The sequence below is a fragment of the Tyto alba genome, unplaced genomic scaffold (assembly GCF_018691265.1).
Source record: "Tyto alba isolate M040663 unplaced genomic scaffold, T.alba_DEE_v4.0 Super-Scaffold_14, whole genome shotgun sequence".
NCBI lineage: Eukaryota > Metazoa > Chordata > Aves > Strigiformes > Tytonidae > Tyto > Tyto alba.
In genome coordinates this window covers 13793805-13809505 of record NW_024881276.1, presented here as the reverse complement: position 1 = coordinate 13809505, position 15701 = coordinate 13793805, and the positions used below count along the sequence as shown (strand labels likewise).

Genomic DNA, 15701 nt, shown 5'->3' with positions numbered 1-15701 from the left:
ACTGGTGTTTTCTTACTCTTTTTGAAGGCATGGAAACTTAGACATAGTCAATAATTCTACATACCTGTGTTTCTCTTTCAGTGGAAGCGATAGTGGAGTTTGACTACAAAGCTCAACATGATGATGAGCTGACGATTGCTGTAGGTGACATAATCACCAATATCAAGAAAGATGATGGAGGCTGGTGGGAAGGACAGCTCAAAGGCAGAAGAGGTTTGTTCCCTGACAACTTTGTAAGAGTGAGTACAAAGTGGAACTGTTCTTGTGCGTGTATGTTTTGTGTACTGTGCTGTTCAGGCTATAAATATCAGCCTTTATATCATAATATTTCTTATATTCAAAACCATAATATATTGCAATACAATGTACTGTTGAGGCAACGTTACAAAGAGAAGATGACTTTATTTGCAAAGACAATGTAGTTTTGACATCCTGAAAATAAAAGTTACTACCCCTATATTTCTCTGCTGTTCAGTGATTACGTGTGACTCTGCAGTCTGGAGACAAAGTGATTATTCCAGAACAACTTATGTCATGGCATTTGAAATATTTTTCTCTTCTCTATAACTGCTACTTCTTCTCCAGAGTGCTTTCTTAGGTTTTATATAAGCTTTTTGAGAATACTTATTCCTGGCTAAATTAGTTGAGAATAATTAAAGTGGATTTTTCCAAATGGTTGGGGAAAAAAATAATCATTACTTTTTATTTCATGTAATGTGTCAAATAACCTGCAGTAATAATGATTTTAGGAAAGCCATTTGAAGTTTTAGAAATATATATATCTTTTTTACTGGTCGTCTGTGTGTGTGCACATATATCTGCACATAGGAGACTAGTTATTAGTACCTCTGGGCCTCCTTGATTTGTCATTGCAGAGCTAGGCTGTTAGTTTCCATAAAACTCCATAAACTTAGCTCTCCACTAGGAAAAGAGAGCAAGAGCTACAATAGATTACGTAAATAGGTTTTATGTTCATCTGTTGCTACAGCTTCAGAGGATATTTGAGACTTTCCCCTTTCCAAGGGCATAAGTATCTTTTTTTTTTTTTAGCTGCTTCTTCTAACTGTGTGAGCCTGTTGTGTGTTTAGACATATGCACATAATCAAGTTATGTCATTTTGTTTTACTAAGGCTGTATATATCGAGATAATTCAGGGAAGTGGTTCGGTGGCAAACTTACTAAGCCTGTATCAGGGGAACATGGGAGCCTCAGGTGTTCCTGTGGGGACAAACATACTTGTATCCTAATTCTTGTTCTTGTCATTGCCAGGGAGAAAGAACATCTCTGTGTCTGTCAGGTGGCAATGATTAGGTGGGAGTAACATCCTCAATGAGCTGAAAGGGAGTGGAGGAAGAAAATGGATACCCTGTTTCTTGTTAGCCTCTGAAAATCCACACTTTGGGATGGGGGGAAGAAATTGTTTTGGGACTCATTGTGTATTGATAATATTCTTCTGCTGGAACTCTGATGAACTGTGAAGGTCAGTGGGATGAAAGCAGACTTTCTCTAAGCTTTTTCCTGACTCATATTTGAAATCTGCTGCTGATTTTAGGACTTTTGGATTTAGTGACAAATAAATGTGGCCTACGAATAATTTCTGTTTTGAAAATATCATAACCTAAGTATGAGGGTTTGCAAGTTCCCCCCCTTAGTACCTGATTTTTAAGGCTGCTTCTCTCCAAAATGCTTTCAGATTTGTGGCATCCTGTCACATAATCAAAAAATAAATAGCTTTTTCTCAATAGAAAGTTCTAAAAGAGCAAAAAACGTTTTTGATTTTGTGTTCTCATAAAATATCACTGCCTGCTCTTTGCTCTCTCCCCCCCCCTTTTTTTTTTTTTTTTAAATCAGCATCCAGGGCTACTTTTTAAAGAACTAAAAACTGCATTAAATTCTTCCTCATTTTCAGCTTGAATGCAAAACCAAATATGTTTTTCATAGTTGAGCATTCCCTCTCTAAATCGGGTAATATGGGGTGGAAGATACAAACTTCCTGAACATATAGTTTGTGGATATCTTGAGTGAAAACCTTTATTTTTCTTCAATTTTTCTTGTGTATATCTTGTATGTGGAGAGCTATGGTCAAGCATAATAATAGTCCCATTAGAAAGCTTGTTGAGCATTATTATCCTGTCCACTAAGATTGTAAGTAATTGTAAGCCTTCAGTTATGGAAAATTTTTTAACAAGTGCATGCAGAGTCAAGCTCATCAGCAATCAATTTGTGCTCCATTGCTATTCTGTTGTCAGCAAAGTAATTAAGAGCCAGGCAAAAAGGGATGCTACAAATGAGTGGTGGAGTTGCATTCAATTCTAAATTCCCATTGTTTATCAGAATTGGTTGTAAAAGTAGTTACCTGAGAAAGTTATTCAGAGGTGAAAATCACTAATGAAATTCTTGCGGTACTCTGCATTCTACCTTAAAGTGGCAGGAATAATTTCTTTCAGAAAATAGCTTTTCATTCCTGTGATTTGATTTTCTTTTGAATAAATTCATTATGACATTCCAAAGAAACTGTTGGGTTTTGAAAAAATTGAATTTTTGGGCTGAATTGAAACCACTGAATTAACACAGTAAAGAGGCCTGAGTGGTCTCGGTGAGCATGTGTGCATAGATTCTGGAAGTACAGTTTGAAGAGCAAAGAGTTTGGAAGAAAAGATGTACAAATCACAAACGGAAAAATTAGGAAAATGCAGTATATTAGAATGTATGTGAAAAGACATTAATACAAAGTATTACTTAAGAGAACTAAAAAACCTTTTTCAAGGGAGTACTAGGCTGTGAATGTGGAAAGGACTTCTGGAGTTGCCGTGGCAAAAGTGGTTTTAAATTCATGGAATAAATGCAAATTAGGAGACCATTGAATAGGAGTTGTCTGAAGACTAATATAAGAAAGAAAGAGGAAAAGGGAGGTAGCAGTGATATGTATGCTGTACATGTGCAGTTATTTCTTTTTAGGGGACTTTCACTGTAAAGTTGTATCAGCGGTGCTTCCTGTTCTTGAATCTGCAAAACAACTGCTCTGAGTTTTATCTATTTTTATACATACAGACACGAAAAAACACAGATTCATACCCTTCTTATGCTCTGCAATTCAAAATGCAAGGCGTAACAGAAAAGGTATTTGCAATTTCTTTTCTCTTTTCATTTTCACTGCCTATTAGTCTGCAGCTATGGTCACTTGGAAGATATTGTGGGAGAAGTTCGCCTAAATACAAGAAAATTCTTTGGTCCCCCTTTAAGATTTAATTTAACTCTGTCAGCCTTTGTAGGTATCTACTTTTGTTAGAGATCCTGATGCTGAATTTATTGTAAGAAATGGATGAAACACGTATCTGGCTTTTGTCTTTTTCTGTTTTCTTTCAAATTTTCAAGTAGAGAAATAGAAGTATGAGTGGAAAATTATGTACTGTTCCTGGTTGTCTGTTTTACTCCTCAGTTACGCAGTTGAAAAAAAGGATGTAGCAGGTGTGTTTGCAACGTTGTTCATTTGCATGGTATAAAGTTGGTTTTCTATGTCTTTATAGCTTCAAAACTTTAACTTGAAACCCCAAATCCTCTCTTTTACAACCAGAAAAATAAAGTAAATGTGGATGATGCAGAGTATATTAGGGATTTTTTTGTTGCTGTTTTTTGTGCCTTTTTTTTTTTTTTTTTTTAATGCCATTAGGAAACAGGAGGCTTTTGACTTTTTCTTATTTTAACAAATTCCTTGTCTAACCATGCTCTGCAGTATAAAACTGTTTATGTAAGTGCGACAGCATCTGAGACAGTTAGATTTTGCTGATAGCAGATGAAGATGTAGAAAGCAGGAAACTGTGGTGCAGAGCCATGCTTGCCAGTTCTAATTTACAAACTGAATTCTGTGTGGGATTGGATAGCAGTATACTGGTAAACTGAATTTGCTGCATGTGACAACCTTAAGACTTGTCTGTACTCCGGAGGACTTGCCAATATTGCTAGTTGAACTGGAGAGGCAAATTTATTTTAAAATTAGCAAGAAATGTGGTAGTTGTTATTTTTGAAATTGTAGTGTATACCTTGGGTTCTAGAATCAATGAAACAGGACAAGACCTTTGTGTAACTGTACTGCTGCCTCAAATCAGAACAGCAACCTGGATTTCTTGTTGCACAAGCAGAATACACTTTTTAAATAGCTCAAATTATTTGTAGGATGTCAGGGATGTGCATGCTGAATCATAGGTGCACGGTGAAGATCCTTATCTGTTGCTTGTAATTTAATTTTCTTCTCTGTATGTTTTGTTGGTTTGCTTTTAATCTTCACAACCAGCCTAGGGTTGCAGGGAATTGTGAGTGAACCACAGGGTGATTCCTTACTGAGACCCTCGTGCTTGTTACACACCCCACAGACCCCTACCCATCCCTATTAGTGCTTTCCTCAAACCTTTCATGAGAAGGGGCCTGTGCACACGCAGGGGCCCTTTACAGCAGTAGATTGGCTTGTAGGAGGGAAAAGAGAATATTCCCAGTGTCCCAGAACAGAAAGTACTGCAAGAACCAGAGTGCTTCCCAGGCCCTCCAGCTGCTGCTTGGTACCACTCCTGTTGTCCTTCCCTCTGGCAGTGCCACTGACAGCACTCCCTGATGCTGCTGTGCTTGCCTTTGCTTCAGGGCTTTTAAGCTCCTATTGCCTTCACTGCTCTCCTGAGTACTCTGAATACTATTAATTGTCATCTGGGCCAGCTTTGCTGAAGTAGCCACTTCTGAAAGTTGTGGCATCTGCCAAGGCACTGAGGTTATATGCACACTAGGGAGACCAGTGCTATTTTTGTCTATACCTGAAAAGATAACTTGCTTTATGGGTCAGTGAATTATTACGGGGTTTTTTACATACTTGGCAGGAATTTGCAATTCAATTACTGAGCTTTTTTTGTTGGAAATCTTACTAGAATACCATGTACATATTTGTTCTTAGGAAATGTTTTAGATTGTGGCGTGTTAACTGTTACGTTGTTTTGGGAATGAGCACCAGGAGTACTAGTTTCTTTTTCTGAGTTCTGGGTATGGCCATTAAACTTGTTATCCTTATGTTGAAATTCAAGAGAATATAATTGGTGAAAGAAAGTTTCAGATAAGTTCCATCATGTGAAAATGTTGTCTCTTTGAGCTTTTGTTTCTATCAACAGCAATTAAGATTTTGTGGGGAGAAACATAGCATCACGGATGCATTATTATTTCTTAATGCTGCTGTTATCACTTACAATGGTGAAAGCAGAACTAGTAAAACAAAGTCTTTCTCCCTCCCCTAGCCCATCTCCCCCACAAAAACACAGATCCACCAAGATGGTCTTGTACCAGTCAATAGTGTCTGAACTTGACAGCATTCGCTCTTCTCAGGGAATTCAGCACAGAGCAGCAGCAGCAGCACTCCGGGCCGTCCTGGATGCCCAAGGCATGATTACAAATAATGTCACGCCTCAACCTGTTCGTCTGGCTTCAGAGGAGGTGGAGGAGCTCCCAGTGAGGCAGCTGCCCTGAGTGTTTGGACTGGAAGTGATGTGAGACTCCCTGGCAGTGACAGAGGCTCTTTCCCATTCCTGGTCACAGGGAACTGGTGATACTCTCAGCCGGATGGGAAGGGTGCCCTGCTCATCGCAGTCAGCAGAATGGATCCCGTATGTTTGCTGTGGGGGCAAGCGTGGTGTTGGCTGACCTGCACTGATCAGTTTGTTGGATGTGTTTTCACACCAGGCTTTGACAGAGGGATTACTTGGCGGGGGGTGGAAGGGTTGCTGTTTGGGGCTGTCAGCTGTTGGATGTTTTGTGGGAACCTGCATGTGAACATTCTATGAACTACGCAAAAGTGAACGGGTTTTAAATACATGCAGCAGTTATGCAGTAGACATATCGTAATGTGAAGCTTCAGTGTTAAGGGTTTTATTAGCTTTTAGTGCCTACTACTTTATATAGCAACAAGTTATTAGTAAAAAGTAACCTTCTGAAAAGACAGTGTCTTAATTATAATTATATATTGATAAAACTGGTGAAAAATTAGGAGTTTGAAAACAAAAGTATTGCTTTTCATTCTTTAGTATGCATTGTAATTGCTGATGTTTAAGAAACATCACAAGAAAACACAAGCTCCTAGAGCAGAAACAGAAAACACAAGCTTCTAGAAACTGAATTACAGTTCAGTCCTGCTAGTGTTCCAAGTTAACATGAGAATGCTTGTTGATATTGCCACCTTTCTTTCAATTTTATTACATAGCCCTGAGATGGATTCCCTTAGTTTTAGGAAACATTATCTGATTTTGATGTTTTTAATATTTGCTTGCAAAAAAGGGTAAAAGAGAAACAGTATTCTGGATGCCTGCGGTGTGACTACAGCATTTAATAATCATAACTGTGGAAGGTTGTACTTACATTCGAGCTTAGTCTGCCAAATATTCCATTTACTCCATCAGAATGATCCAACTTGTATCCAGACTATATCTACTGATTGTCTTTCAGTTTGTATCACTTAAATGTTAAGTAACATTAACAGTAAATAAGAATGAAGATAAGAGCAAGAGGACCATGTGGGAAAAAGAAAACTGTCGGGGTTTGTGACACTAGCTGTTCTAACTGCTACTGTCATGACTTAATGATACTGTTTACTTCTGAATCCTGTCCTGATCAAACACTGTAATTTATTAACAATAAGTATATGTGCGTATATGTAGGTGGTTGTTTAGTGGTGTTGATTTTTTTTTTATTTATTTGGGTTTTCTTTGTTGCTTTGGGGTTTTACTTCTATGTACAGAAGTACTGTTTTTTTCGGAAGTATCATGTGTTGACCATCTAACAGCTTTCGTATAACCACTTTCATGCTTTTATAAAGTGCTTATCAACTGGAATGGCATTTGCATTATTTGCTATTGGAAGTATTATTTGACTAATTAGCTATCTTTGTTTTCAGTGTTTGTAGCTCCCTCCTAGGATCTTTTGAGAACTATTTGGGAAGCTGATGGTGGATACAGAGTCCTTAAAGTGTCCCCCATTTCCTGCCATCACCTAATTATTCACTGTACTAGTATTTCATTGTCACTGTTATTAAAATTATAATATAATGGAGCATGTTAGAGCAGCTTAGGTTTATGTTCAGCATGTTATTTTCAGAGTTGGAGAGAGACAAGTATACTTGAGTCTCTTAATCCTCATTTTTTGGCTGTATTACAGCCATATGACATATATTATTGCTTATATATAGACACTGTAGTCATTCAGTTACCCTTGGAAAAGACAAAGGTGCAAGTAAACTACCATCATGTAATAGGATGTTATTTACTCACTCTGACTTCAGACTCCTTCTTCAGTGATGGGTACCTAGTGCCAATGGTTGTGACAGGAGGTGGTGAGGGGTGGAAAGGAAGAAACAAGTAGAGCATACATTTTTAAAAATAACATTGGTACCTCCCACCCAGGGAGAAGAAACAAGGCCAACCTGTTATCTTTACAGAAGGTGGTAATGACTTGTGCTTTTATTGATTTTTTTTTTTTTTTAATATTTTTTTTTGTTTTGACTGGGAACACTGAGAAATAAATGCATCATAGTTCACGCAAGACTGTGCAAGGTATTGAGTGTATGTATCTGCTGTTTCACAAAGCCTTGATTTCTCCATTTCCCACTGGATGGGGACTCACTGTAGCCTTTGAAAACTTAATTTAGTATTTATTCTTGAGAACTTGCAGTCGCCTTCCCAGGGTCTATAGGCCAGAATTATCAAAAATCCTGATTAAAAACACCCTTCCAACAGAAACAGTCTCTAAAACAGAAACTTCTTTTATAACTTCCATGATTGTTTATCGTTACAAGTTATTGCCCTTATATCAACTGGTTTATAATAACCAGTTTAGCTAAGCATTCGTTTTCATTTTAGACATGCTTAGGTGAGTTTAGGTGGTCTGATTTATCTGTCAGTATTTACTTAGTAATTGGTAGCATGAAACAAATGAAACTCCTTTTTATCCTTTTGGCTGAAAATTATTCTCTTCCTATTTGGAGCCAAGAGCTTCATGTCATCCAGCTTTCCTTTTGCCACCTATGTTTATCAGCTGTTTGGTTGCTTGAGGTTTTTTTTTATTTTTGTTCCCTTGCTCCAAGCTTCCTTATCATGCTGCCCCCAGCGACCCTGCCAGCATGTGAACAGACTGCTCATCTCACTGCAAGTTGCTGTCATGTTGTCTGCATTACGTGTCGTGGCACTTTAGAGACATGGTGCATACCCTGTCATCAGCCATTGCCAAATCGTTGGCCCAATGAATGCCTAATAACTATAGATAGAAGAAAGTAAGATGCAAATCTTAATGTTTTCTTTATCCTTCCCTAATGTCCTCTGTCTCAGTTTTTTATTGTACTACCAAGCACAAAGACAAAATGTAACCTGTTCTTCCTTTAAAAGTCCTTTTAAGATGACCTGAGTTACTTTCCTTCCTGGGTTGAATTAGAGAAAGACAGATGGAAAAATGCCTCTAATTCATAACTACCATGTTAACTGTCTTACATAAAAAATATCTAAAATTCGCCCACCAAAAAGCTGCATAAATGTCTCAATGTAGCTTTCATCAAATTTTTTAATGCTTCACTTTCACTTTGGAGTAGTCTACTTGTAAAATGTAGTTCAATATTTTCTGTTCAATTTATTTCATGGAAAAAAGTACTTCAGTGGAATTACCTGAAATGTACTGTTGCGCATGCACAAAAGGGCATATGCTCGCTTGTTTCCCTTTGTTCCCACACAGCTTCTTCATTTTGCAACCTTCAGTTGATTCATAATGCTCTGTGGTGTACTTTTATCTATTTACTTTTCTTTGACTCTGTGAGATTTGTACTTGGTCTGAAAGTACCCAAAGGCCTATGGTTGTGAATTTGAATTGATCGGTTCTCACTAACAGATTGCCACAAATAATGATGGTTAATTCAAAACCAAAAACTGGTTTGTTACTGATGTTTTGTAAATGTACAGAATACTAAAGCTAAACTAAAGTCCTGGAAGGATTTAGGATTTGTGTTAGCTTGCTGTGAGATATCACCAGTATTTTTTCCCACAGAAGGAAAGATCGTATGTACTTGGAAACCTCCTTAACTGAACAGCTGAGGTCAGATCCTTTAAAAACTATTGTACAGAAATAAATTCCGTATACAAGTAGTTCACTAAAGTTGATGGAATGACTAAAAGGATACAACTGCTTACATGTGCCAATTCTTGCAGGGCTGAGCGCCGCATTTCATAGTCTTTAATTGCTCTGTGCTTCTGTGTAGAAAACTTCCCAATTTCTTTATTGTCAGCCCACATGTTTTTAGTGGGTCATTAGAACTTCTGCAGCCTTTCAGACAATGTGAAAATTCAGTAGAGAATCTAGGCAAACTAACTGGTGGACATCAGAGGAAAATTTTGAGTAAGTGGAGGAAGAGGAATGCCTCGTTAAACTGTAAATTAAAAGCTCATTTTAAAAAATACAATCCCTTTCAAAATGTTTTCAGCTAGGTCTAAAACCAGAACATTCAAGTTAAGGTATCAGAAATTATTTTTAGAGGGTCTTTTTTTCTACAGAATAGAAAGAAAGGAAATGTATTCTCTGGTCTCATTCATTAATTCAACCTTTTTTCTTTCTACTACGTAATTGTATAATGCTGATCTTTTATATCTGAAACAGTTTTTACAAGGAAGTAGAATGTGTGTTGCTCACCCTTCTGAACTGTGGTGACACTTGCAGTGATGCTCTGTAATACCGACCCCATGTCTTTGTGCTGGGATTTTTACCTTTTCATTGTTTCCCAAGTGAGTATTCAGATATTTAGAAAGGGGTAGTTTTTGTTTGGTTTCTTTAAAATGAGTATACTCTACTCCCCAGCAGTATTTTTTTAAGGTTCACATGTTTCCATTAGAAGCTGCCCTTCTCTTCCTACTCCCCGACCCGGCAGCTTCTGGGTGAGTTTTGTTTTCTCATGAAGCTGAAACTGGGCGTACAAGTTACAGGGCTGAAGAACTCCTCCAGGGCTTCCTTGCTCATGCCTGGAGTTACTTGTAATATATTGGTAACTAGCTTCTCCAGTCTCTGTGCTGTGTCCTTCTGCTGTCAAATTGCAGCTCTGTGACACTGAGCACTATAAAGAATGCGAGAAAACATTTATTATAGCTGTGTTAGTGTTTTTTATTTGAAGACTGGTTATATTAGAGGAGACTTTTTTGGTCATGCCTTTGAGCCTGTCTGTATTAAAATTAGCTACTCAGCTCCTACCATTGAAGAATGTGGAGGGACAGACAGGGAGATGGGATCTGAGTTTTAACAAGCAACACCACCAGCATTTGCTAATGAGTGCTAACAGATATATTTGTTTCCTACTGATGTTTTCAGATGTTCATAAAGCAAAAACAAGATTTACAGGGAGAGGCCAAATTACAATCTCTTACTAGAGGGTGTTGTTGGAAAAATTGACTAGGCTCCCAGACTCTGTATCCCCTCATCAGATCTGGCAACAAGCAACAAAATTAAAGATAAATACTGGCTACAGACAATTATTTTTAGTTAAGACCAATTAATATTAGCTGGTTAGACTGCTTGAGAAAGAGGGGAAGTTTGAATCATTGGAGCATGATACATAGGAACAGGAGGAGACCTGAATTTGAAACGGCATTACTACTACTGTGCTGCCAACTGATACCATCATTTTCTTGAATTTCACCTCAAAGTAATAAGTTTCTGCATTCCTGCTACTCTTGGAGAAATGCACATAAATAGGGCTTGTGAAAAGGTGTTACAAGCAATGATTCGGTGAAAATATAGAGTGATTAATTACAAGTGCTTTTCTAGGTGTGCAAAAAAAAAAAAAAAAACCACCAAACCCCATCAGTGTAGTAGTAATTGTCCAGTAAAGGTCATTTGGTACCACCAGCAGAGCTCCTTAATTTTTGTGATGTTAACAGTGGCCACTTAAAATATTTTTTTGTTTTGCTCTGAATGTGTATACCTTTCAGTGAGGACATACCATGGTATAAATACTATCTGCTGCAAAAATACATAGCATAAGATAATACAAAACCAGATTGTCCTTTGTAAACATAGATGAACAGCCTCACTTGCTATAGGAACTCCCATCTTTTCTGCTCTCTGTACCACTGTTCTTTCATGGTTATGAGTGTTAGTATAATGTATTGCCATAGAGCTGCTGCTGTGAAGCAGCGATACAGCAAAGCTTTGCTTCAGGGCCATCTAGTAAAACCCTGTATAGCAAGCAAACAGGCTGTACCAGCAAAAGCTCAATGAGTTAAACCAGTTTAGCTAGTTTAATTAGGTCAGTAGTAGGGGCTTCTGCTGGTTCAGTTACAGATCACGCCTGCCAGTCTTCCTGCTCCAGCTATGCTGGCAGAAGTTTGCAAGTAGGTACTGTTTTAGGAAATTCCACTTTGGTTGTTTCTAACATGCAAAGCATGTTGTTGCAGTGTAGACTCTTCCTTTTTAACCTTCTAAACTTCCCCTTTTGTATCTTTCCCTGCCCCTCCCCCCTTCTCTCCAAGGAAATTACAACTATGCCTCTTAGTTAATTGTAGAAGCTCTTGGATATAGTTATTAGCCACCTGCTTTTCTACCCGATACATTTTCTGCACTCCTAGAAAACAGAAGAGAAATTTCAGATTAGAATTCTGTGAATGGAAGAAACAGGGCAGTTAGCATCCAGATTTTATTCTCAAGTGAAGGGGCTAGAATAATGGCAGATGTGTAAATTGTGCAAGATACTAGGACAGTATTTAGGGTCCAAATAGCTATTGCTTTGTCATAAAACACTAGCATTAACTCTATTTTTGTATTCACTGTTAGCAGATGAGACAGCTAGAAAGGAGTGACTGAACAGTTTTAGTGTTTTTTAAGTTAAAGGGACACCTACAGGGTATCTGGAAAAACTTTAAGATGGACCCATAGTAAACTAACTTCACTATACAGACCATCACGGCAAATGCAGCTAGGGCACCAAATGACATTGTTTAATGAAGCATTTCCGTGCACTTCAGAAACCATAGCTATGCTAACACAGAACTGAAGTTGTGTTCAGTGGTGTGTTGCCTTGAAGCTCCTCTCTGCTGAGTGCACTTACATGCAGACAGAAAAGCTGTGCAGTTTGTACTGTGTTAGATTGCTTTCATGCAGGTAGTAAGGATGGTGTGACTAAGCAAAGTTTGAGGAAGCACAAGTGTAATCAGGGAAGAAACAGAATAAATAGGAAAAGACATGGCAGAAATGGGCACATGGCAAATCATGTAAATTCAGGCATCTCTGACAATGTTGAAAAAAGCAGTGCTCTAATATTTGCCAACGTCATGGTGCATTGTGTGGGAACTTCTCTAGAACCTTGTTCACACCCTGCTCCTAGCCTGTACGATTTTCTTCTTTTTGCTGTTTCCAGCTTAAGCTGTTGGAAACTGTTCTCAGAAGTTGTTCAGCATAACATATATACCTGAGTTTGGGAAAGGTAACTTCTCAGGTATCAATTTTGCCACACTGCCTTGTGTTAAAGGTTAGTGTGGGCAGGTTATTGTTCTTGCCAAAATCTCTGCTGTAGCATAGTCTCCACAGGAAGGTTGGATGCTCTTATCTGGTCACTTTTTTTTAATTGTAGCTGACAGGATGTATATATGTTCTAAAGAATACATTTTAATCCAAAAGGTGATATTTTCGTTAATCATAGCTGTCCAAGAACAATTGTTGGAATTCCTTGAATAGTTACATCTTACATGGCTTCGTTTCTTCTCCTTGCCCTCATATGGATACGTGGTCTGTGTTGTGATTGACTGCAAAAGTAAAGATAACTTTATTTGTAGTATTCGGGTCTTTGAAGACCTGTTTTATTCTGTCAGATGTCATTCAGTAACTCCAGATCATATTTTTACCACAGTACAAAGCATTCACCCCTTTCTCCATCATTTCTGCAACCCAACCTGATATCTGAAAAACAAGTGTTATTTTAATTTATTCATCATAAAGGTAGACGGATCTGCTATTATGCCTAACCCAGAAGAAAATCTCGGAGAAGATTAAGTCTAGACAGAAAATTGATTTAATCAGAAGGAACCCTGGGGAAAGCTGCTGGGGACTATCAGAAAGCAAAAGATGTTTGTGTTTTCCAGAAGGAAAAGAGGAGAATTTGTGGAACTCAAGCTCCTAGTGACCTCCTAGAAGCCATTTCCAAACATATGAAGGATAAGAAGCTGGTTGGGAGTAGTCAGCATGGATTTATGAAGGGGAAGTCATGCCTGACCAATCTGTTAGCCTTCCATGATGAGATCACTGACTTGGAGGAGGGGAGGACAGTGACTGCTGTTTACGTTGACTCCAGCAAAGGTTTTGGCACTGTCTCTTGTATCATCCTCACTGACACACTGATGAAGTGCAGACCAGGTAAATGGATTGAAACCTGGCTGAAGTGCCAGACTCAGAGGGTGGTGATCAGCAGCATGAGGCCCAGCTGGAGGCTGGTCCCTGGCTGTGTGCCACAGGGGTGGATAATGGGGCTGATGCTGCTCAGCATCTTCACTGATGACCTGGGTGATGGGGCAGAGTGCAGTCTCGGTAAATTTGCAGATGTTGCAAAACTGGGAAGAGTGTTTGACTCTCCAGAGGGCTGTGCTGCCGTTCAGAGAGGCCTCAACAAGCTGGAGAAATGGGCTGACCTGATCGTCTTGAACAAAGGGAAATGCCAAGTCCCACACCTCGGGGGCAACAGCCCCTGGCACCAGTACAGGTGGGGGCTGAGTGGCTGGAAAGCAGCTTTGGTGAGAAGGACCCTGGGGCTCCTGGTGGACACCAAGTAGACCACAAGGCAGCAATGTGTGCTTGTGGCAAAGGCAGCTCCCAGCTTCCTGTTCTGCGTGAGGCAGAGCATTGTGAGCAGGTAGAGAGAGGTGAGACAACTCTCCTCTTCTCCTGTTTTCTGGTGCGGCACATCTGGAGCACTGCGTCCGGTTCTGGGTTCTCCCGTACGAGAGCGAGATGGAGGTCCTGGAGTGAGTCCAGCAAAGGGCTGTGGGGATGGTTGGGGGATTGGAGCATCTGTCATCTGTGGAGAGTCTGTGAGAGATGGGCCTGTTGAGCCTGGAGAAGAGAATGCTCAGGGTGATGTTGTTGATGTGTCTGAATAAATGGTGTGGTAGAGCAAGAAAGTGGAGCCAGCCTCCGCTTGGCAGTAGACAGTGAAAGGAGGAGAGGCAATGGGCACAAATTGAAATACAGGAAAATCCATTTGAAGAGAAGAAAAAATGTTTTATTGTAAGGCTAGTCAAACAGTGGAACAGGTTGTCTAGAGATATTGTGGAGCCTTCATCCCTGGTTGTAATTAAAAGCCAACTGGACACAGCCTTGCGTATCCTGCTGTCACTGTCAGTGCTCTGAGCCAGGTGGTTGGACTAGGCCATCTTCAGAGGTGCCTTCCTGCCTCAGCCAATCTGTGAGTCTAAAAACAGTTAGTTTGATCACAGTACTTTGGCTCTATGGGAACCACTCAACTATGCATTATTAAACAAGAGTGTTAGCTGAATTATGGAGGATAAGACTCTGGGCCCACCTAGAGGTGGTATTTTGTGAACAAGTGATGCCTTCTCTGCAAAATCATGTGAAGTGTTGGTTTTAGTTTCCACTTCTAATTATAACTACATATTTTTTCTTTCAATGAACAGCATTTTTCACATTCCAATTAAAAATATGCCTTTCCCACTGCTTACACACACATGCAGTTATGCCAAGGATAAATAAAGAGGTTTTAGCAACATTATGAAATTGTGATCCTTGAAGCACTTGAATAGGCTGAGTCAACTCGAGTGCCTTCAGTTGATATTTTTTTTTCAATCATAGCTTTCTGTGGGCCATGCTTTTACACATATTGCTTTCCCTCCCTCCTCTTTTCTCTCCATATCCCACAACTTCTGAAGTGATCTTTAACTGTGAAGAGGTGAGTTGCTAAATTATTACAAGTTATAAGTAACCTTTTGTAAAAGTAGGCAGCTACAGAGAGAAGAGTATCCACCTTCTGTGAAAGACAGCAATATGAATTCAAGGCTTGTCTGATGTAAAAGAATCAAGAGAGGAGACTGCTTGGAGGGAACTGCTGGAAAAGTTGGCGTACAAAAAAGTACAAATAGAAGAATATTAATGAACCACAAGAGACATAGATGTTAACTCTGAGTAGCTTCAAATTAATCAGGGGGAAAAAAAAGTGTCTGCTTAACATAGGGCTGTGTGTGTATATGTATAGATTTATTTATGAATGAGAGAGCAAGAGCATGAGATGAGTTTGGAAAATATCTCTTAGTTCATAGTTACAGGCCCTGTATTTCACATTTATGAAGCTTCATTGTGTTGTTGCTGTGCCCAGCAAATGCTACTTGAGAATATTTTTGCTCTCATGGTTAGAAACATTCCTTTTACACTTTATCCTAAATTTATTAATGGCCAGTTTTTATCACTGTGTTGTGCAGCACTCTCCTTGTGAGTTAAGATGGCTTTTTTGTGTTTTCCCTGTGGTGTTTCATCAATCCTAATCTTCTTAAACAGCCATTGAAGGTCTTCTCTTTGCTTGAGATACTGATGTAAGGTAGGCTGTCATTCTCTTGAGAATACTAGCAGCACTTCTCTGTATTTTATTTACAGCACATGTTCACGTACTGGACAGACATGACATGATAAAGAATGGTACATAATATTCCAGATTA

The 15701-nt window shown here is 39.0% G+C and overlaps 1 protein-coding gene across 6 annotated transcripts in view; it reads left to right on the top strand.

Annotated features, from left to right (window-relative positions):
• The window catches only part of SH3KBP1 (SH3 domain containing kinase binding protein 1), a 229800-nt gene that overhangs the window by 25914 nt on the left and 188185 nt on the right, over window positions 1–15701 (top strand). For 4 of the 6 annotated variants that reach the window (XM_042788560.1, XM_033010036.2, XM_033010035.2 and 1 more), the window contains exon 2: window positions 82–239. In XM_042788560.1, coding sequence (XP_042644494.1) covers window positions 82–239 — 158 coding nt within the window. Of the gene's footprint in view, window positions 1–81; window positions 240–5583; window positions 5637–15701 lie in introns of those variants that run through there. The other 2 variants (XM_042788563.1, XM_033010038.2) reach the window with 2 other exon arrangements.